Below are 20,467 nucleotides of genomic sequence, written 5' to 3' on the forward strand. Positions count from 1 at the left end.
CCCGCTCCTGCCCCACCGCGTGGGAGGGGCTGCCTCGGCGTTTCCTTGGGGCACGTGGGGAGCAGCTCAGCCCTTCGGCAAGCCGCCAGGGGGCGCCCTTGATGCTTGGGGGGGCGTTGGGGTCCCCCTTCCGGGGGCTCCTTAGATGCTGGCGGGTGAACCCCCCCGAGTTTGTGGGCCACAATCAAGACCCCTTTGGGGCTTGCAAACTTGGGGGGGCAGCGCATTTGCCTTTGCGGGGAGCCCCATCGCCCGCACGGCTAAGAAAAAAGGGGGGACACTTTTGGGGGGCGCTGCTTTGCAGGCGGAAGCCCCCTCCTCCCCCTCTTAGCCCCCCCATTCTTTGGAGTGAAAGGCTGCGATCTTTTCCCCCGGTCCCGCAACTTCTCTCGGGGATGGGGGGGCCTTTCTAGACTTGAGAAACGAGCCCCCCCAGTTCGGGCCGGGAGAAAGCGCGCGGGGGCCGCCCCTCCCTCCCTCCCTCCCTCCCTCCCCGGGCTGGGAGGGAGGAGGGTCTGCCCGCTCGGTGGGGCTGGAGGTGGGGCGCCGCTTTCCCCTCCCCTCCCCCTTCCCCCTCTTTTCCAGGGGAGGGGAAAGTTTTGGGGGAAGGCAGGCCGAGCCGGGGCGGCCGAGCTGGGGGGGCTGCTGGGCGCCCTAAAACCCTCGCCCGGATCCACTCGGGGGGCGCCCCACTTCCTCCACCTCCCCCCCACACAAAAGCCCCGGGGGGGGGCTGCCGCTGGCCCAACCCCGCCAGACTCCGCCGCCGCCGCCGCCGCCTCGCCGCCTTTGTCCGACGCCGCTCGATCCCTCGCTCGCTGGCTCGCAGCGCTGCCATTCCGGACTTTCAGGTTTGCCGGAACGGCCCCAGCCCGGATCGAGGACACGGGACTCTTTGTCTCGGCCCGGGACGGACGGACCGCGCAGAAGCCCCCCGCCCGCGCCGGGAAACTTGACCGGGACGGGGGTCCCGCTCCTTCCCCTGCTTGGGGGGGTCCCTCCGGGAAAGACGGAGCGGGCTGGTCGCGGGGGTCGCCCCAGAGCCCCCCCCGCCGAAACTCCGCCGGAACAGCCCGGGCGCGTCTGAGCCGCGGGGCGGGGGTCGCCGTTCCACCTGAGAGCCTCCGCTCGGGCCGGGGGTCTCCGCATCCCCCCCCCGCCCGGTTTGTCCGGCGTAAGGCAGGAGGAAAAAAAGAAATCTCTTCTCACCGAGGATCCCGGACGGATTTTTTCCCCCCGATCTTTGTGGATTACCGTGTGGTTTTGCTTTTGTTTCGTTTCGGGTTTTTTTCCGCCGAGACTTGGATGACCCGGGATTGTTGGTTGCTTTCGGGCCTCCGCTCGTCCCGGCTTGTTCCCCTGCATGAAGTTTCGGGGCCGCCGGGGCGATGAAGTGCTGCTGGCCCCTCTGGGTCCGGATTTGCCTGGTGCTGGCGGTGGAAGGTGAGTTTCGACCCAGCGGGCCGCCATCGGGCGGCGGGACAGAGGGATTCCGCGGCGGAAAGTTGGGGGCGAACTTTTTGCACGCGCACACACACACACACACACACACACACATATATACAGAGCGGGTGGGGAGAGAGGCGCGCGCGTGGAATGCACCCCCGAGACACTTGGGGGGGGGCACTGGGAGTTTCCTGATGAATTGGGGGGGGCGATAAGAGTTATAATTCCTAGCCTCCCAGGAGGGAAATATCCAGGGCGCGCGCGGGTGTGTGTGTGTGTGTGTGTGTGTGTGTGTGTCTGGAATTTGGCAGATTCCAGCCCTGCAGAGGACACCTTGCTTTCTCCTCTTTTCCCCCCTCCCATCTTTGCTTCCCCCCCCCCCCCCGCTCTATTTTTAAAGTGACTGTTCAAAGTGTTTGCAGCCTCTTGCATTGATTGCGCTAATGAAGCCGAATCGATGCCCTTTTTCGGATATCAGCCAGGATCGGTTGCTGACACCCCCCCCCCCACCCAAGCAAAAGGGCAACGATTTGCAATAGGGCTTCCATCTCCCAATCCCTCCCTGCCAGGGCCCCCACCCCCTTCCCCAAGAGCTCTCTGTTCTTTTGCTAACACACACACACACACACACAAAAAACCTATCACACCCCTGAATTCCCCCCTCCCCCCCTGCTTCCTTGCTTTAAAATTGAAATTGCTTTTGCAATCCTCTGCAAGGGACAGGCAGAGAGTCCTGCTGGTCTCCAGAGCATTTTAGGATGCCCTAAGTTGGGGATGATGGGCCCTGGGGCGGAGGGCTGGGCCCCTTGTGGGTCCAGAAGTTGAGAAGAGCCTGAAGCCCCACTTGCGAGGGGGCACCTTAACTCAAGGAGTGCAGAGGTGTTTGGAGGCTGGCCTAGGGTGTGTGTGTGTGAGAGAGAGAGAGAGAGGGAGGGAGGGAGGGAGGGAGAAGAGAGAAAGGGAAAGGAAGGAAGAGGGTGAGGACCCCATCCTGCCAGAGGATCTGCTGGGCCCTTTATAAAGCAGCTGCCAGATCACCCAACCGCAGTGCCCATCATTCCCCAATAACACACACACACACACACACACACACACACACAGAGGGAGGGAGGGGGGGAAAGCCCTTTATGTTTGCACTTCCCAACTGCTTTGATGGGAGGGGTCCTCTGCATTCTCCCCCTTTTCACCTGGCACCCCACTTTTCCTTCCTCCCTCCCTTCCTCCCTCCCTCTATATCTCCCTCCCTCCCTCCCTTTTTTATATCTTCCTTCCTTCCCTCCCTCCCTTTTTCATGTCTTCTCCCATCCCCCCTCCCTTCCCCCCTGCAGGAGAATCTCATTGAAAAGGGATTAACAAAAAAACAACAACGCTCCCCCCTTCCTTTTCTTCTCCACCCCCCAGACAGAAACACAAGGAAAGGGCAGAAAGACCCTTTGCTGCCCCCCACCCCCCAAGCTGGACTAGAGGCCCCCTCTTTAGCCAAGGGTGGGCCTGACTTGCCAATTGCAAACTTCCCTCCTTCCCGCCCCCCCCCCCGTCCATTCTACGTCCATCTGATCCCCCCCTTGGGGGGGTCACATCTCCCCCCAAAGCTGCGAAGGGCTGGGGGAGATCAGATCCTGCCCTGTGGGGGAGAGGGCAATTCAGAAGCCCCTTCCCCATTCCATTGCTTGTCTGAAGTGCTGCATGGGGAGAAGAATCCGGCTGGGGCTTTGTCCCCCCCCCCACCGCCCAAGACCTGGCACTCAGGGCTCCCCTCCTTGCCAAACTGCCAAGCCCCCACCCCACCCTGCGCAGACCCCTGGCTGCCAAATCCTGAAGGCCCCCCTACCCATTTTCATTTAAGCTGCCCTTTCCTTTGCAGAGGCTGTTGTGTTGGGACCGAGCCTGTGGGCTGGGGATGATGGTATCGCGGCCTGTTGCTCTTCAGAGGGCTGGGGTGGGGGCATAACCCTGTATCGTCAAGGGGGGAGGCGGTCCCCTCCTTCTCTCCAGCCAGAGGACTTCGATCCCATCGTCCTGGGTCCTCAAATGTTGGGTGGACCACCGTTCAGGATTCGTACTGGGGATTCCCAATTGGGAGTGGAGTATTGGGGTGCGTACAGGTAGTCCTCGACTTAACGACAGTTCATTTAGTGACCAAGTTACAACGGCACTGAAAAAAGTGACTGTTTTTCACACTTAACGACCGTTGCAGCATCCTCCCCCATGGTCACATGATCAGTGCTGGGCATCTGACTCGTGTGTATGAGAGAGTCGCAGCCTCCCGGGGTCTCGCGATCCCCTTTTGCGACCTTCTGAAAGACATTGGGGAAGCCGGATTCACTTAACAACCGTGTTACTCTCTTAGCATCTGCGATGATCCACTTAAGAACGGTGGCAAGGAAGGTAGTAAAACGGGGCAAAATTGACCAATCAGCTGTCTTGCTTAGCGGCAGAAAGTTTGAGTCAGTTGTGGGCATAAGTCGAGGACCACGTTTACCTGAACGGCCTGTGGCCGCAGGGAATGCCTCCCCGGGGTCACTGGGCCCCTTTCCTTCTGGGGCCCATCCTCCCAGCACCCCCCCCCCAGATCAGCTACTTGAGCAGGGGCTGGACTAGAAGACCTCCAAGGTCCCTTTCAGCTCTGTTATTCTGTTTTCCTTCCTTCCTTCCTCCCTCCCTTCCTGATTGGACAGCCACCTGTCTGAAGTGGCATAGGGTCTCCTGCTTGGACAGGGGGCTGGACTAGATGACCTCCAAGGTCCCTTCTGGTTCTATTCTATTCTGCTCTAAAATGTGCCTGGAATGGCATTCTCATGGGGTTGGGGATGATGGGCGGCAGGGTTCCAGGGCACGGGTTATCTCGGAGAGTCCTGGCCCCACCGAAGGCCCCGTGAGCTTCCAGGGCTCCTCAAATCGGCCAAGACCCCCGAGGGGGCTTTGAATTCAGCCTGGCAGCCGCTTCAAAAGCCAGCAGCCCTCGGCTTCCACATCTGAGGCGGCTTCCACATCTGAGGCGGCGGGTAATCCCTCTGCTCCTGGGGGGGGGGTTGCGGCCGTGCTCTATCAAAGGCAGAATCCCCCTCCCCACTGCATCCCCCTCTCTTTTGCAGCTCCTCGCTTCGCATGGCTGCCTTCCACGGGCTTCCCAGCCTTGCAAAGGGTGGGAGGAGAGATCAGCGTCTTCAACTGGGCGCCTGCAGGCTTTGGGGATGGGGGGGTCTGTGCCGGGGGGGGGTCATCAAGTTGGCCAGCAAAGTTGGTGGGGGAGGCTGAGAGCACCGGTTGAGTCTGCTCTGCAGCTAGGAAAAGCAAAGTGGGTCGATCGTTGTAAATCGAACCCAGAACCAGCGCCGAAATCAGTTCCCAGACCCAGGCATAGGCACGAGGGGTGGGGTCTCCTCCTTGGGGGTCTTCTTCTTGAGTTTGAGAGGTAGATTGTTCAATAGTTGGTAGTCCGCGGCTTAATGACCACGATGGAGGCCACTGTTGCTATGTAGTTGCATCCAGTTTTTCCCCGTGGTTCCAGCAAATCACCGCGGTTGTTAAGTGAATCACAGGGTCGTTAAGCGAATCTGGCTCTCCCCCCCCCCCCCCCCGCTGACTTTGCAAGGCAGAAGCCGATCACATGACTCTGGGACGCTGCAACCCTCGTAAATTCATACCCCATCACGTAGGGACGCCACGCCGTAAGTGTGAGGACCCGTCCTGATTCATTTTCCCCCCCAGTGCTGTTGCAACTTCAAACGGTCGCTAAACGAATCGAGGCAAGTCTGGTTATTCAGTTGGTATCAACTCGGCAACCATGCAGGCGGACTCTCTCCCGAAGATCTGACCCACGGCCGGATCCTTCAGGACTTCCGACGGTGCCCACCTTGTTAAGTGAATCACGTTGCCATCAAGCGAATCTGGGCCCCCTCCCCATTAACTTGGCTTGTCGGAAACCAGCAGGGAAGGTCCGTAACTGAGTTAGGTCTTTCGTTTGCGTTGTGTGTCGGAAGCAGAATAATTTGAGGCTGCTTCAAGGGAGAACTTTGAGCTGACCGGTTCGATGCTTTTCTTGGGGTCCCCGGGGGTCTCCTCCGAGGTCAACCTTGAAAGGAATCAATGTCCTTCTTGCTTCTTCAAAATCCAATGTTGGCTTCTGCAGAGCGTTGCAGGGATCTTAAGAGAGACACACAACCCCCTCGGTGCGACGGTTTGGTTTCATGCAGGAGCGTGGTAAGCCTTGGCCACTTTAAGACTTGTGGACTTCAACTCCCAGAATTCCCCAGCCAAGTCTTTTTTTTTCTCTCTCTCTCACTTTGCTGAAGTCAAGATATATTACGTCTCTTGCATTCTCACCGTCTATGAAGTCAGTTACCCCATCAAAACATGCAACAAAGGTGGCCTGGCCACATCTGCTCTTGGCCTATCCACGCTGAATTCTGGGAAATCCTTGCTGGCTGGGGAATGCTGGGAGTTGAAGTCCGTAGGTCTTCAAGTTGACCAGCCCTGGTTTAACACCTGGGCCCAATGCTTGGTGGTGCATTTCGCTCCTATTCCTTCGAGGTAAAGGTAAAGGTTCCCCCGCACACGTGTGCTAGTTGTTTCCGACTCTAGGGGCCGGTGCTCATCTCCGTTTCAAAGCCGAAGAGCCAGCGCTTGTCCAAGGACGTCTCCGTGGTCATGTGGCCGGCATGACTAGACGCCAAAGGCGCACGGAGCGCTGTTCCCTTCCCACCACAGTGGTCCCTGTTTTTCTACTCGCATTTTTACGTGCTTTCGAACTGCTAGGTTGGCAGAAGCTGGGACGCGTAACAGGAGCTCACTCATTCCTTCGAGTTAATCCGCCCTTAAACCAAGGATGGCTTAGTCATAGTTGGTTTCACTTAATCCCTGGCTCTGCACTCCACGGAAGCCCTAAACCATGGCTTACCACCACGATCTGCTTAACCCGGTATCTTAAACCACAATAGGGTGGTTTAACCAGATGGATGAACCCAGCTCTCCAGATTGCTCTTTGTGTTTTGTGTGTGTGTGTGTGCGTGTGTGTGTCAAAAGGCAAAAGCCCAAGAGTTTCGGGAAGTGATCCCTGTCTCCGGCCTTCCCTTCTCCGCGCTGGCTGCTCTCCAGCGGCTTTCGCTGGATGACCCTGAGACCGTTGGCTCTTCGAGAGACAGGAAATCACGGGCTCTGGGGCACTGCTGGTGACTCCATCCCCACCCAGGGCTGTCCTCCAGCTCTTGTCCTCTCGCCTGCCCCCCCTCCCAGAGCCCAAACTTTGGGGGCTCACCCCGAATTCCCACGTCCGGCTTTGGCATGGGGGTGCAGATGGCAGAGGTCTGCGGTTGGGGGTCCCGAAGGCTGGGCTTCCTTCCGCTCCCCTTGCTGGGAGAGGGTGGGATTCAGAGAAGGGGGGGCTTTGCAAGCAAAGATTTCAATTTCAATCAGAATAGAGCTGGAAGGGACCCTGGAGGCCTTCTAGTCTGACCCCCTGCTCAGGCAGGAGACACCATAGCGTTTCAGACAAGTGGCTTGTCCACTTCTTTAAAAATCCAGTCTCTTCTTCTTTTTAAAAACCTCCAGTGATGAAGCACCCACCACTTGGTGGCAAGCAGTTCCACTGGTTAATTGTTCCCACTGTCAGGAAGTTTCTCCTGAACTCCAGGTTGCTTCTCTCTTTGGTCAGTTTCCAACCATTGTTTCTCGTCCTGCCCTCTGGTGCTTTGGAGAATAACCTGACCCCCTCCTCTTTTTTGTGGCAGCCCCTCAAATCCTGGAACGCTGCTATCGTGTCTCCCCTATTCCTTCTTTTCTCTATAGCCAGACCCAAGTCCCTCAGCCGTTCGTCGTATGTTTTGGTCTCCAGGCCTTGGATCCTCTGAGTTGCTCTTCTCTGCACTTTTTCCAAACTCTCAATGTCTTTTTTGTGATATTGGCTGCAGTGTTCCAGGTGTGGCCTCACTGGGGCTTTACAAAGCAGTACTGATACTTTGCGTGATCTCGATTCTATGCCTCTGTTTATACAGCCCAGGATTGTGTTGGCTTTTTTGGCTGCTGCCGCACACGGCTGGCTCCGGGTCAAGCGATCGTCCACTGGGACTCCGAGGTCCCACTCACTGTGGCTGTGTTTGACCTGGGTCTCGCCCAATCTGTGCTTGTACCTTTGATTTTTCCTGCCTAAATGTCAGACTTTGCTTTTCTCCACCTTGAAACTCATTTTGTGGGACGGGGCCCTTTGTTCAAGTCCGTCAAGATCTTTTTGGATCCCGAGTTTGTCTTCTGGGGTGTTGGCTACTCCTGCCAGTTTGGTGTCATCTGCAGATTGGATGGCTTCCCCCTCAATTCCCTGGTCTAAGTCCTTGATGAAGAGATTGGAGAGTCCTGGGCCCAAGACGGAGCCTTGTGGTCCCCCACTGCTTACCTCCCTCCGTGTGGATGTAGTGCCGTTGAGGACTACTCGTTGAGTACGGTTTGCCAGCCAGCCAGAGATCCATCCGGGGTGATGTTGTCTACCCCACCTTTTTCTAGCTCACCAAGGAGTAGATTGTGGTCTGTTTGGTCAAATCCCTTACTGAAATTAAGTATACTACGTCCACAACGTTTCTCTGGTCTATTAGTTTAGTCCCTTTGTGGAAGAATGAAAGAATGAAATAAGATATCTGCCCCCCTCCCAGTTGAGTTTCAGAGTTGGATGCATTAAGGAGACACCATTGTAGCACTTGTTGATGACCTCTGGTGGGTTGGGTTGGAGATGGACATATTGTGGAGACACCATTGATTGCCCAGACCCTAGAAAGTGTGCAGAGGAGGCCCACAACGAGGATAAAGAGTCTGGAGGCTCAATCGTAGGATGAACGCTTGTGGGAACTAGGCATATCTAGCTTTTCATGGAGGGGACATGATAAACTGTCTTCTAGTCCTTGAGGGGCTGTCAAAGAGAAGGGGGGGGGCTCAAGCTATCCTGCAAAGCACCCGAGGACAGGAAGGTCTTTGCAATTCTGCAGCTTATTCCTCCCAGCAGCAGCCTGGGGTCTGGGTAGAAAGCCCCCCAATATCTGCCCGTCCCACGGAGAGGGTTTGTCTGGGGAATTCTGGGAGTTGAAGTCCACAAGTGGCCAGGTTTGGAGACCCCTGCTCTAAAGGCAGCCTTGAAGATGGCCCTTTCTCTGGGTGCCAGGCTGGGGAGGGACGTGCCTCCCAGGGTGTGTGTGTGTGTGTGTGTGTGTGTGTGTGTGTGTGTGTGTGTATCCCTCCTGGGGCCCCTCCCGTCATTAACCAGGGTGTGTTTCCAACAGCCAGACCGAGTTGGAGGGCCTGGTAACCGGGATTAAGCAGTGCCCAGCTCCGTCTCCCAGATAAGACCGAAGGGAGATAGTGCCGGAACTGCCGGGCCAGGCGGGAATAGGGGGTGGAGGGTGGGCAGGCTTCAACCTGCCTGGAAGGGCCCGCCTGAGATGGGGGGGTTGTTTCTGTGGTTTCTTTTCCGGGGTGTGGGGGGGCAAAGACGCCCGCTCGCCCGGCCTCTGGTGTAAGACGCCTCTGCTGTTATTAAGTGAGAGTCGAACACACCGGGCACCGTGCCTGAAATATAATTAAACGGCTGTGCCGATCTCGGGGCGTGGCTGTTTCCCTCCCTTTGCTGGCTCGGGGGGGGGGATCTTCAGGGAGGGGCCCAGGGGTTCCAGGAAAGAGGGTCTCTTCCCCTCACCCAGCATTGACGGAGGCTTCGCGGGGGGGGGGGCAGACCGTCTAACCCAGGGGTCGGCAACCTCGGCTCTTTTATGACTCGTGGACTTCAACTCCCAGAATTCCTGAGCCAGCTATGCTGGCTCAGGAATTCTGGGAGTTGAAGTCCACGAGTCATAAAAGAGCCGAGGTTGCCGACCCCTGGTCTAACCAAACAGCCCGGGAAGCAAGAGGTTGGCAATGGCTGCCCCCGGCTTCTGGGCGCACATCTGGGACAGATTTGGGTAGGAATGGGCATCAGGCGATGGGTGTGGGGAGCAGGAATGGTGGAGGACTGGGGGGGGTGCCGAATTGGGAGGGGGGATGGAGAAAAAGCCAGGATTGAGCCTCTCAAGGAAGGAGGTTTCATTGCCAGCCTGGTGCCCACCCAGGCATGGGGGAGGACTCCATTCCCCCCTCAACTCTTAAACCCTCCCCCTGCTTTTGGCTTCCTTCCTTCCTGCTTTGGCCCAGGGGGGGGTCCCTCCCCAGCCTTACATCGCCCTGTAATTACCCAGAATTCCCTGAGGCAGACACACACACACACACACCTCCCCCTCAGGGTATCCCAGCATTCATGGAGGCGGGGGGGGGGCACAGGGGCATCTAATTTTCTGCCTGCCCAGGAGTGTGGTGGGTAGAGGAGAGGATGGTGAGATGTGTGTGTGTGTGTGTGTGTGTCTTTCAGGGTGGGAGGGAGACCACGCAGCCGGGAACTGATGATGGGGGGACAAAAATATTTACGGCACAAATATTTATGGGCCGTGGACTACAACCCCCAGAATTCCCCAGCTGGCGAGGGAATTGCAGGAGAGACGTGCCAACTGCCCAGGGGAGCAGCCCCGTTCCATTTTCCCAACCCTTTGGCTGCCTGGTAGTGTTTCTTCTCAACAACCCCCCCCTGCGAGGTAGGCCTTTTGTTTCTGAGGCTCTCCCACCCACTTCCACAACTTGGCGAAGGGGGGGGGGGCTCAAGGCTCAGAGGAGCATGGCAAGGGGCCTATGCCAGGAAATGTGCCCCCTAGTTAGAAAATTGAGGGGGGCTTGCTCCCCTTTTCTGGAACCCCATTGGGTTCCAGGTGCAGGGGAAAAAGGGGGTGAACAACCAGGGGAGGGGGCTGTTCCTCGGTGGTCTTGGCCAAGGTGAGGTTGTCCCTCCGTCCCGCTGGCCCCCCCCAGGAGCCAAAGCAAGGCTGGAGGGGGACCCCAGGGTGCGGGGGGGGGGCTTGAGGGGGAGGAGTGGGGGGCTCGGCCAGCAGGGCGGGGGCTGGTTTCCTGCCGCTGGGCGGTGGCAGCAGCTGTTTGGGGAAATGACGCCCGTCCGGCTTTTTATAAATATTCCCCCACCTTTGACCCTTGGCCAGCCGGCTGCGTTCCTAGGATCCTGGACAAGGGGGGGGGGCAGCCAAGGCTGGGGGGGGTCTGCGGTGGGGGGGGTCTCACCCCCAACAATGTGCCCAGGATCAACAGAGAAGAGGGAGGTGGGGAGGGGGCTTCAGGTGCAGGGAAGCAGTTTTGCATCCTGGTCCAGGCTGCTCAGATGAAGAAGTGGGGAGGGGGGGTACCCGGCATGCAGAAACACCCCCCACACACACACACACTTTCTTTTGGACACCCCCACCCAGGTGCCACTGGTCTTGTGATTGACGGCTGGGTGGGCGGAGCCAAGCCTTGCTGCCCTCCCCACCCCCGTGGCAGACAAAAGCCTCTTGAGGGTTTTTGCCAAGCAGGAAGGCGATCAGAAATCGAACCCAGTACACACACACACAACACAGTAACACACAAATCGAACCGCAGTGCACACACACACACACACACACACATGCACGAAACACAACCTGCCTCGATTCAACGCCAGGCTTTGAATGGCCTCGTTTGCATCGCTCTGAACAGGGCGTTTTTTTTTAATTAAGCGGGGGAAATGCCCCACAAGCAGATTTTCTTTCCTAGCCTTTGTGGTTTGGTTCCGCAATCACACTTACTCAGGGAACTCTCCCTGAGGGCGGAGGGGAAGGGTTGTGTGAATGCAGCCGCGTCCCTTGCAGGTTGACCTGGCAGCTTTGAAAAGGAAGCCAAAGTCGAAGAGGAACGCAGCGTTGCATAAAGTAAATATTTGAGATCCGCCTTCGTAATGTAGAGCGCAAGGGAGCCCCAAATGTCCGTTGCTAAGTGAATTTTTGCCGTTAGGGTTTTAAAGTGAACCTTTCTTGATTTTCCGGGTCAGAAGGTCCCAAATGGGGATCACGTGACCCCTCTGGGACAATGTGTCCGTCATAAGTGTGAGTCCGTTTGAGCGTCCGATTTTTGATCGTGTGACCTGCTGCAACGGCCGTAAGTGTGAAAAATGGTCATAAGTCACTTTTTTCAGGGCTGTTGTAATTTTGAACGGTGACTAAATGAACTGTTGTAAGTGGAGGACTTCCTGATTAAAGAAGGCGGTGCTTCTAAGAGACATTTTGCATTAGAATTAAACTTTGCTTTGCTAATTGATTTAAACTTTTTAAAAGTTTTGCTACTTTCCTAAATGTGCCTTTTTTAGATTAGAAAAGAATAGAATAGAATAGAATAGAATAGAATAGAATAGAATAGAATAGAATAGAATAGAATATGGAATGGAATAAGAATAGAAATAGAATAGAATAGAATAGAATAGAATAGAATAGAATAGAATAGAATAGAATAGAATAGAATAGAATAGAACAGAACAAGAATAGAATTAGAATTGAATAGAATAATGAAAAGAATAGAATAATAGAATAGAATTCAGAATTCAGAATTCAGAATTAGAATGAATAGAATAGAATAGAATAGAATAGAATAGAATAGAAAATATGGAATGGAATGGAATAGAATAGAATAATAAAATCCAGAATAGAATAGAATAGAATAGAATAGAATAGAATAGAATAGAGTAGAATAGAATAGAATAGAATAGAATAGAATAGAATAGAATAGAATAGAATAGAATAGAATAGAATAGAATAGAATATGGAATGGAATAAGAATAGAAATAGAATAGAATAGAATAGAATAGAATAGAATAGAATAGAACAAGAATAGAATTAGAATTGAATAGAATAATGAAAAGAATAGAATAATAGAATAGAATTCAGAATTCAGAATTAGAATGAATAGAATAGAATAGAATAGAATAGAATAGAATAGAATAGAATAGAATAGAATAGAATAGAATAGAATAGAATAGAAAATATGGAATGGAATGGAATAGAATAGAATAATAAAATCCAGAATAGAATAGAATAGAATAGAATAGAATAGAATAGAATAGAATAGAATAGAATAGAATAGAATAGAATAGAATAGAATAGAATAGAATAGAATAGAATAGAGATTGGAATATGGAGTAGAACAGAACAGAATAACAGAGCTGGAAGGGATCTTGGAGGTCATCTAGTCCAACCCCCTTCTCAATCAGGAGACCCTATCCCATTTCACACAAGGGGCTGTCCAGTCTCTTCTTAAAAACTTCCAGTGTTGGAGCATTCCTATCTTCTGGAGGCAAGCAGTTGCGCTGGTTGACTGTTCTCACTGTCAGTAAATGCTCCAGAGGTTTTGTCCTCCGTTCTGGGCACCCGGGTAGGGCAGGGGGGGGCCACCGATGAGGGCAGTCGGGACAAGCACTCATCCCCCCCCCGCCGCTTTCTCTCTCCTTCTTTCAGAAAACCTCATGAACACGAAATTCGAGACCGCCGACCTCCGATGGACCACTTACCCTGCTGACGATGGCCAGGTGAGGGGGGCGAAGGGTCTTCGGCCTCCCCCTTGGAGCTGTGGGCTGGGAACGATGGGAGTTGCAGTCCACACCACCTGGGGGAACGGTTGTGGGGGGGGGGGAAAACGGGCGTGTGGGCAAGAATCAGTCGAGTTGTGCAATAACCCAGGTGCACCGGGCAACCCTCGCCTCTGCGGTTTCCATGAGATTGCCAAATTTGGCAACACAATTTTGGGAACCAAATTGTCAGAAAAACATGCCGGCCGCTGGCCCCTGGGATCGTGCCGTTGTGCAAGAGATCGCCACCAGATTAAATGACATTTTTTAAAAAAATAAAAGATCGGTGGGTGTGTGTGTTGAAGGCCCCAGGCATCGTTTAAAGACCCGGCAGATATTCACCACCCCGTTTTAGGGACTTAAAATCTCAAAAAATCTCAAAAAAAAAATACCCAAAATCTCCCAGCTGCCTTTATTAAGGATAAATGTCAGCTCGGATCCGGACGAGTGGTTTTGAAAGCGGAGACAGGAAGGAGAAAAGGCAACAGCGAGGGAGGATCTGATTCTCACCCCGGCAGGGAAGCAAACCCAGCGTAGACCGAAGCATCCCACTTTCCTACGTGATTAAAGACTTAGGAAGGAAAAAAAAAATGTATAGTTTTCATAGCTTAAAGTTTTATCTTGTTGCTTTTACTTGGTTGCAAGCTGCCTTCCAGCTGCTTCTAGGTGGGACGGGCGGCATAAATAATAATAACAATAATAAACCTTTTATGGTCAAAGTACAACATGTGTACATTGAGATTAGCTGAGCCTCCCCCCCTGCTCTCTCCCCCCAACACACAGTGACCACAAACCCTCCATCCTACCACACCACGTGAACATATAAATCTAATAAATAAGAAGCACTTAATAATAAAAGAGGCACGGAGTCACCTGAACGGTGAGATAGGTGGCAAATGAATCGATAAATAATAAATAAGTAATAAAGAGGCTCGGAGTTGCCCAAGCTTGATAGTATTCTTGCAGACGTTTCATGACCTAACTAGGTAGCATCATCAGTACTAGAAGGGAAGGGGGTGGTGGTTGCAGAGTGGAGGACGGGGAGGAAGAGTGTGGACTTTGCCTCTGCCTTCCCTTGATGGACAGGGATGAAGGAAAGCCCAAGGAAGCGTTCAGCCAGTTCGTGGACCAGCGAAACTCTGGCGAACGCATCCCGGCCACCAAGTGATGGCGGCAGATTTGGGAAGCATCTTGGCGTGGTTGGCTTTGGGGACCCAGCAAACCTGCCCCCCCCCAGAGTGCCCCATTGAGCTCCCCCTCCAGTCCAGTCCTACTTGGGAAGCGAAGCTCTGCCACTTCGATCGTACGGCTCGTCCACCCGATATTACGAGAGGGCGCTCCCGAGCCCCGTGGGCCACCGTTAATTAACCTGCCCGGCGTTTCTCCTCGCAGTGGGAAGAGATAAGCGGGATGGATGAGGAGCAGAACAGCGTCCGGACCTTTGAGGTGTGCGGGGTCCACCAACCCAACCAGAACAACTGGCTGCGCACCACCTTCGTCCCCCGATCGGGCGCCACGTACGTCTACGCCGAGCTGCGCTTCACGGTGGTGGAATGCTTCTCCATCCCGCGGGTCACCCGGGCGTGCAAGGAGACGTTCAACGTCTTTTTCTACGAAGCCGATGCTGACCTGGCCTCGGCCACTTTCCCGCCCTGGATGGAGAACCCTTACGTCAAGGTGGACACGGTGGCGGCCGAGCACCTCACCCGCAAGCGGCCGGGCATGGAGGCCTCCGGGAAAGTGAACGTCAAGACGCTGCGGGTGGGACCGCTCTCCAAGACGGGCTTCTACTTGGCCTTCCAGGACCAGGGTGCCTGCATGGCCTTGCTCTCCGTCCGGCTCTTCTACAAGAAGTGTCCGGCCGTCACCGTCAACTTCACGCTCTTCCAGGAGACGGTGCCCAGGGAGCTGGTCATGCCGGTCAGCGGGCAGTGTGTGCCCAACGCCGTCAAGACCAGCTCCCGCCCGCTCAGCATGTACTGCCGGGAGGACGGGCAGTGGGCTGACCAGGCCATCACGGACTGCACCTGTGCGGCCGGCTACGAACCCTCGGAGAGCACCAGGTGCCGAGGTGAGGAGTCTGGTCTGGGTGGGTGGGCGGAAGGGCGAGGGGGGGGGCTTGTCTTGATGCTCATGCAGGAGATCGGAGTCCTCCTTTTACGACCACAATGGAACCCCAAGTTTCTGTTGCTGAGCGAGGCAGTTGTCTGCCCCATTTTACGACCTTTCTGGCCACAGTTGCTAAGTCCATCACCGCGGTTGTTAATGTTGTTAAGTGGATCCAGATTCTCTGTTGACTTTGCTTGCCAGAAGGTTGCAAAAGGGGAATCACTGGACCCCCTGGGGGGGACACCCCGCGACCGTCGTGAATTCGAGCGAGTCGGTTGCCAAAGAGCCGAATTTTGGTCATGTGATCGTGGGGACGCTGCAGCGGTCGTAAGTCTGAAATACGGCCGTAAGTCACTTTTTTCAGTGGCATTACAACTTGGAACGGTCGCTAAATGAATTTTCATAAGTCGAGGACTACCTGTAGAGACCAGGCCTTTGCTTCTTTCTGGAAGCCCGCAAGCAGGGGAACGACGGGGAGGTCCCTTCTCTGCTTCTTTTTCCTTCGGCTGGGGTTGTCAGGTAGACTGCCTCTGACAGGGCAGGCTCCACACAACTACAACTGAAATGGTATAGGGTTTCCTGCCTGGGCAGAGGGTTGGACTAGATGACCTCCAGGATCCCTTCCAACTTTATTATTATTGTTGTTATTGTTACAAGGATGACCCAAAGAATCAGGAAAGAGAAGGGAAAAAAAATGTCTGCCCCCCTGGGGGGTTCTAGGCCTCAGCCATTGACTCTTCCCTGGCCGGTTGGCATGGGGGGGTCCTCTGGAGATATTCCTGGGCCCCCCACTCATTTCCTTGTCCTCCTGGGCCCCTTTTTGGACCCGCAAGCTTAGCTCCTGCCGGCGCTTTCCCTTCTCTGCTCATCTGCTGTTGGCCCATGGAGGGGGGGAAGAAGCATTCCTGGCCCCCCCTGGGAGAAGCAGAAGTGGGCTGGGGGCAGGACAGGGCCCACCTGCGGACCGATTGCCCGGCAATCCAGAAGATAAACCCAGATAATCCAGTGCCCTTCGGGGGGGGAGTCTCCATGGGGGGGGCAGGTGGGGTGCAGGAGAGGAAATCAAAAGAGAAGGGGAGGGGTGAGACCCTTCCCCAAATAACCTGCTCTCCAAGTCCCCCTTTGTAGACTGTGGTGGGCTGATGGGAGCCATTTCCCCCCCCCCAACTCTGCAGCTGTCCTCTGTCTCTCTCCAGCGTCCTGGCCTCTCTTGCGCAGGGGGGGGGGCAGGCTGGGGTCTTGGATTCCCACCCACAGGCAGGCAGGCGGGCTGGAAGCCCCAGGAATGCCAACTATCCGGAGGTCAAGGGTAATCGGCGGGAGGGGGGGCGGAGGAGAGCCCAGAGCAGGTTGCTGCTGGCAGAAGCCCACAGAGCCCCCCCCAGCCTGAGGGAGGGGAGGGGAACTGCTTTGTTTGCCCTCCTTTGGCTGCTTTCTTGAGGCTGGGGTGTGCATCCCTTTCCCCCCCCCCCAGGCACCCCCTTCCCTGCCAGAAGACGCAGGCCTTGGAGAGGGAGGGGGAGTGCCAGTCTAGGGCCAGTCGTAAAGAGAGGGGGGGTCCAACTCTAACAGAAGGCGTCGTTCTCAAGCAGCCGGGCTACGGGGTTGAGTCCTTTTACAGAGCTTTGGGGGGGTGTGATGGGGGTCTTGATGGGCTGGCAGCCCCCATTGGGAGGGGCTTAGCTAGAGCAGGGCTAGGGCACGTTTTGGGCAGGGTTCAAAGGGCAATCTAATGGGATGCAACCAGGAACTTTTTCAGGGGAGGGCTGGACTGGAAGACCCTGAGGTCCCTTCCAACACTGTTATTCTGTCTTCCTTCCTTCCTTCCTTCCTTCCTTCCTTCCTTCCTTCCTTCCTTCCTTCCTTCCTTCCTTCCTTCCTCATTGGACAGCTGTTTGTCTGAAGTGGTCGAGGGTCTCCTGCTTGAGCAGGGGCTGGACTGGAAGACCTCTGAGGTCCCTTCCAACTCTGTTCTTCTGTTATGGGTGGTCTTCAACTCGCAATTGTTCCTTTAGTGACCATTTGAAGTTATAACGTTAGTGGGAAAAGTGACTTAACGACTGTTTTGTCACACTTAACGACCGTCGCAGCGCGCCCCCCCCCCCCCGCGGTCACGTGATCAAAATTCGGACGCTCGGCAACTGACTTGTATTTAGGACGGTTGCAGCGTCCCGTGCGTGTGTGTGTGTGTGTGTGTGACGTGATCCCCTTTCGCAACCTTCTGATGGGCAAAGTCAACGAGGGAAGGACCGTGTTTCCTCACTTAACGACTGTGGCGAGGAAGGTCATCAAAAGGAGGGGGGGGCGAAACTCGCCTAACAAATCGTCTCGCTCAGCGGCGGAAATATCCGGCTGAGTTTCGGCCATAAATTCTGATATTCTGTATTGGGAGCTTCCAGACGGGACGAATTTTGCAGCCGTTTCGCTCCCTTCGTAACCCGAAAGTCCAGCTCATCTCAAAAAAAAAAAAAAAAAAAAAAGAACAGAAGGAAAAAAAAAGGAAGCCGACGTGTTGCACCCCCACCCCCACCCCGCTAGTTCTGGGGCTGTGGGGAGAGCCCCGGGGTGCAGGGAGCCCCCCCAAAGAGACACAATAATAGGGGAGACTGAAGGAATAGTCTCCAAAGTATAAAGGCAACCCGGCCAGGCTGACCGTCTCTCCCGCCTTCTCCGCAGCCTGCCCGGCGGGGCTTTTCAAAGCCGTCCAAGGGGAGGGGGGCTGCCAGCCCTGCCCACCCTTCAGCACGTCCCCCTCCCCGGGCTCCAGCGAGTGCTCCTGCCGCATCGGCTTCTACCGGACGGCCAAGGAGCCGGTCGCCAAGCAGTGCTCCAGTGAGTGGCCCAAGCGCCGGGAGGGGTAGGAGGGGCGGGAGGGGGCTTTCTGGGGGGGGCAAGGCCTGGGAGGAGGGGCCTTTGGGGGGTTAGGGAGGTGAAAGTGGGGGGAGGGGCTTTGGGGGTGGGAGAGAAGGCTGTGGGTGGGTGGGTGGGAGGGAGAGGGCCGGGGAGGAGGGTTTGGGGGGGCTAGAAGAGAAAGGGGGGGTTGGGGTGGGAGACGGCTGGGGCGGAGGGATCTGTGGAGAGTAGGAGAATGAGGGTGGGTGGAAGGTTTGGGGGGTAAGTGGTAGAGCTGGGGAGGGGTCTTTTGCGGGGTTAGGAGAGCGAGGGCGGGGAGAGGGCTTTGGGGGGAGAACAAGGCTGTTTGGGTCCTTTTGAGGCGGGGGGGCCTGGCTCTCGAGGGTTGGGTGGAGGAGTTATTTTGGGGGGCAAGAGACCGAGGGCTACTGGAAGGACTGTTTTTTGCGGGGTGTGTGTGTGTGTGTGTGTCTCAAGGGTGTCCCAGGCCTGACCCTGCTGTCTCCCCCCTCTCAGCCACGCCGTCTGCCCCACGCAGCATCGTGGCGAAAATCAACGGTTCGGTGGCTGTGCTGGAGTGGAGTGAACCCCTGGAAAACGGGGGCCGGGATGATGTCTCCTACCACCTCCGCTGCCAAGAGTGCCCCGAACGGCAGAGCTGTCGGGAGTGCGCCCGCCTGGCCTACGCCCCCCGATCTCGGGGGCTGGTGGACCGTACGGTCACTGTGGAGGGTCTGCAGCCCTACATCACCTACTCCTTCCAGATCCAAGCGGTCAACGGCGTCTCCGATCTCAGCCAGAACCCGCCCCAGTCGGAGTCCATCAATATCACCACCAACAAGGACGGTAGGTCCCCTCCTGGAACGGCATCGCTCGGACCGGGTTGCCCAAGCAGGAGCTGAGCAGAGGTGGCCCCACCCTTCTCCATGCCCCCCCCCAGATCCCCTGACATAAAAGTACCATCTGCTAAAGAGCAATAATCGTCAGGCAGGAAAGACCGGGTCCATACATGAAGATCCCGTTACACTGCTTTATTGCTGAAAGCCCAGGCGCAGGAATCTTCTAAATCAGGGCTTTTCAACCAGTGGTACGGGTACCACCTGTGGTACATGGGCACCTGGCAGGTGGTACGCGACCATCCTAGAAAAGTGGTAGCGGGGGAGGGGAATGAGCTGAACCGGTGGCAGCACTGCACAAGCCTGAGCGAGAGACGGCGGGAGCTGCAGGGTTGTCGGCTCAGCGGAAGCGCCAGGATCAGCGCCAGCATCCAGCTGGAGCTCGGCGCTGATCCTGGTGCTTTTGCTAAGCCCAGAAGAAGCGCTGATCAGCTGGAACGTTGCAGCATCTCCAGGGTCTTGTGATTTACATTCAGATGCTGGGCAACTGATTCATATTTATGACGGTCACAGTGTCCCAGGGCCACATGAAGTGACCAAAACCTGCTGCAACCCCCAGCAGAGGAAGGAATAAAAACCAAACATCCCCCATCCCACCCCCGCTGTCAATCCTCAACAGAAGTGCCCACAACAATGAAAACAGGAAGAAGAGCGCCGCTGGGCGGGCAGGCAGGTGTCTTGCTCGGCTGTGGCTTGGGGGGCACTTTTTTCAGTGCCATTGTAACTTCAAACAGTCATTAAGCGAACTGTTGTAAGTCGAAGACTACCTGTACTTCATCACTTTCTCCCCCCCCCCTTTTTTTTTTTTTTTTTTTGGTCATCAAGTTTTTGACACCTTGCTAGGCGACTGGTGGTCCTCGGATGTTGCCATATCCTAAAAATGGTGCAATGGGTGAAAAGGTTGAAAAGCCCTGACCTGGATGACTTAAGAATCTCCATAGATGTACCTTCAAATGGTTGCTAAAGAAACAGTCGTAACTTGAGGACTATCTGCAGGGTTGGTATGGAAAGCAGGATTTGGAGAACCAAGAGGAGGAACCTCTTAGGACGGCGAAGCTATGTTATTCGGGGCCAACAGTAGAGGGCAGCCAAGAGTCGGGATGTTTCTGCCTCTCTTCTCTACCTCCACCTAGTGGTCGTGTTGATCTTTGCAGCCCAGATAAGGCTGTCTCAACTCTCCCTCCTTGCTCCTTTTCTGTTGCCAGTCCCTCAGCCGGTGTCCGATATCCAGCAAACCTCCGTCAGCACCAGCGGGGTCACCTTGGCCTGGCCGTTCGTCCAGCCACCAACGGGCAACATCTTGGATTACGAGGTCAAGTATTACGAGAAGGTAAGTGTTGTTGTTGTTTTCTTGCAAACTTTTAATTTTTCCCCCCCGGACTTAGAACACAAAAGAAAGAAAAAAGGGAGAAACGGAACAAACGACGACCAGACGCTGATAATAAATAAAAAACAAACAAATGGGTGTACAAAACGAAAAACCAGTGACGAATCTGTCATTCAGAGGGACAGTATAAACATTAAAAAGTCCACCCTGGTTGAATGCTGAAAAATGTATCAAAAATACGAGAAGGTAAATGTTGACTTCCCTTTTTTGGACCACATTTGGAATATGGCATCCAGTTTTAGAATAGAGTAGAAGCTGGAAGGGACCTTGGAGGTCTTCTAGTCCAGCCCCCTG

General features: G+C 55.2%; 1 protein-coding gene across 1 annotated transcript in view; it reads left to right on the forward strand.

Moving 5' to 3' along the window:
- Positions 1-685: 685 nt before the first annotated feature.
- Positions 686-20,467, forward strand: part of EPHB4 (EPH receptor B4) — a 32,297-nt gene continuing 12,515 nt past the window's right edge. Inside the window, exons 1-6 of the mRNA XM_083376852.1 lie at positions 686-1,443; positions 12,819-12,889; positions 14,321-14,999; positions 17,714-17,869; positions 18,407-18,736; positions 19,992-20,116. Coding sequence (XP_083232978.1) covers positions 1,389-1,443; positions 12,819-12,889; positions 14,321-14,999; positions 17,714-17,869; positions 18,407-18,736; positions 19,992-20,116 — 1,416 coding nt within the window. The 5' untranslated portion in view covers positions 686-1,388. The remainder of the gene's footprint in view (positions 1,444-12,818; positions 12,890-14,320; positions 15,000-17,713; positions 17,870-18,406; positions 18,737-19,991; positions 20,117-20,467) is intronic.

This window comes from Vipera ursinii (genome assembly GCF_947247035.1).
Source record: "Vipera ursinii genome assembly, chromosome: Z".
Classification (NCBI taxonomy): Eukaryota; Metazoa; Chordata; class Lepidosauria; order Squamata; family Viperidae; genus Vipera; species Vipera ursinii.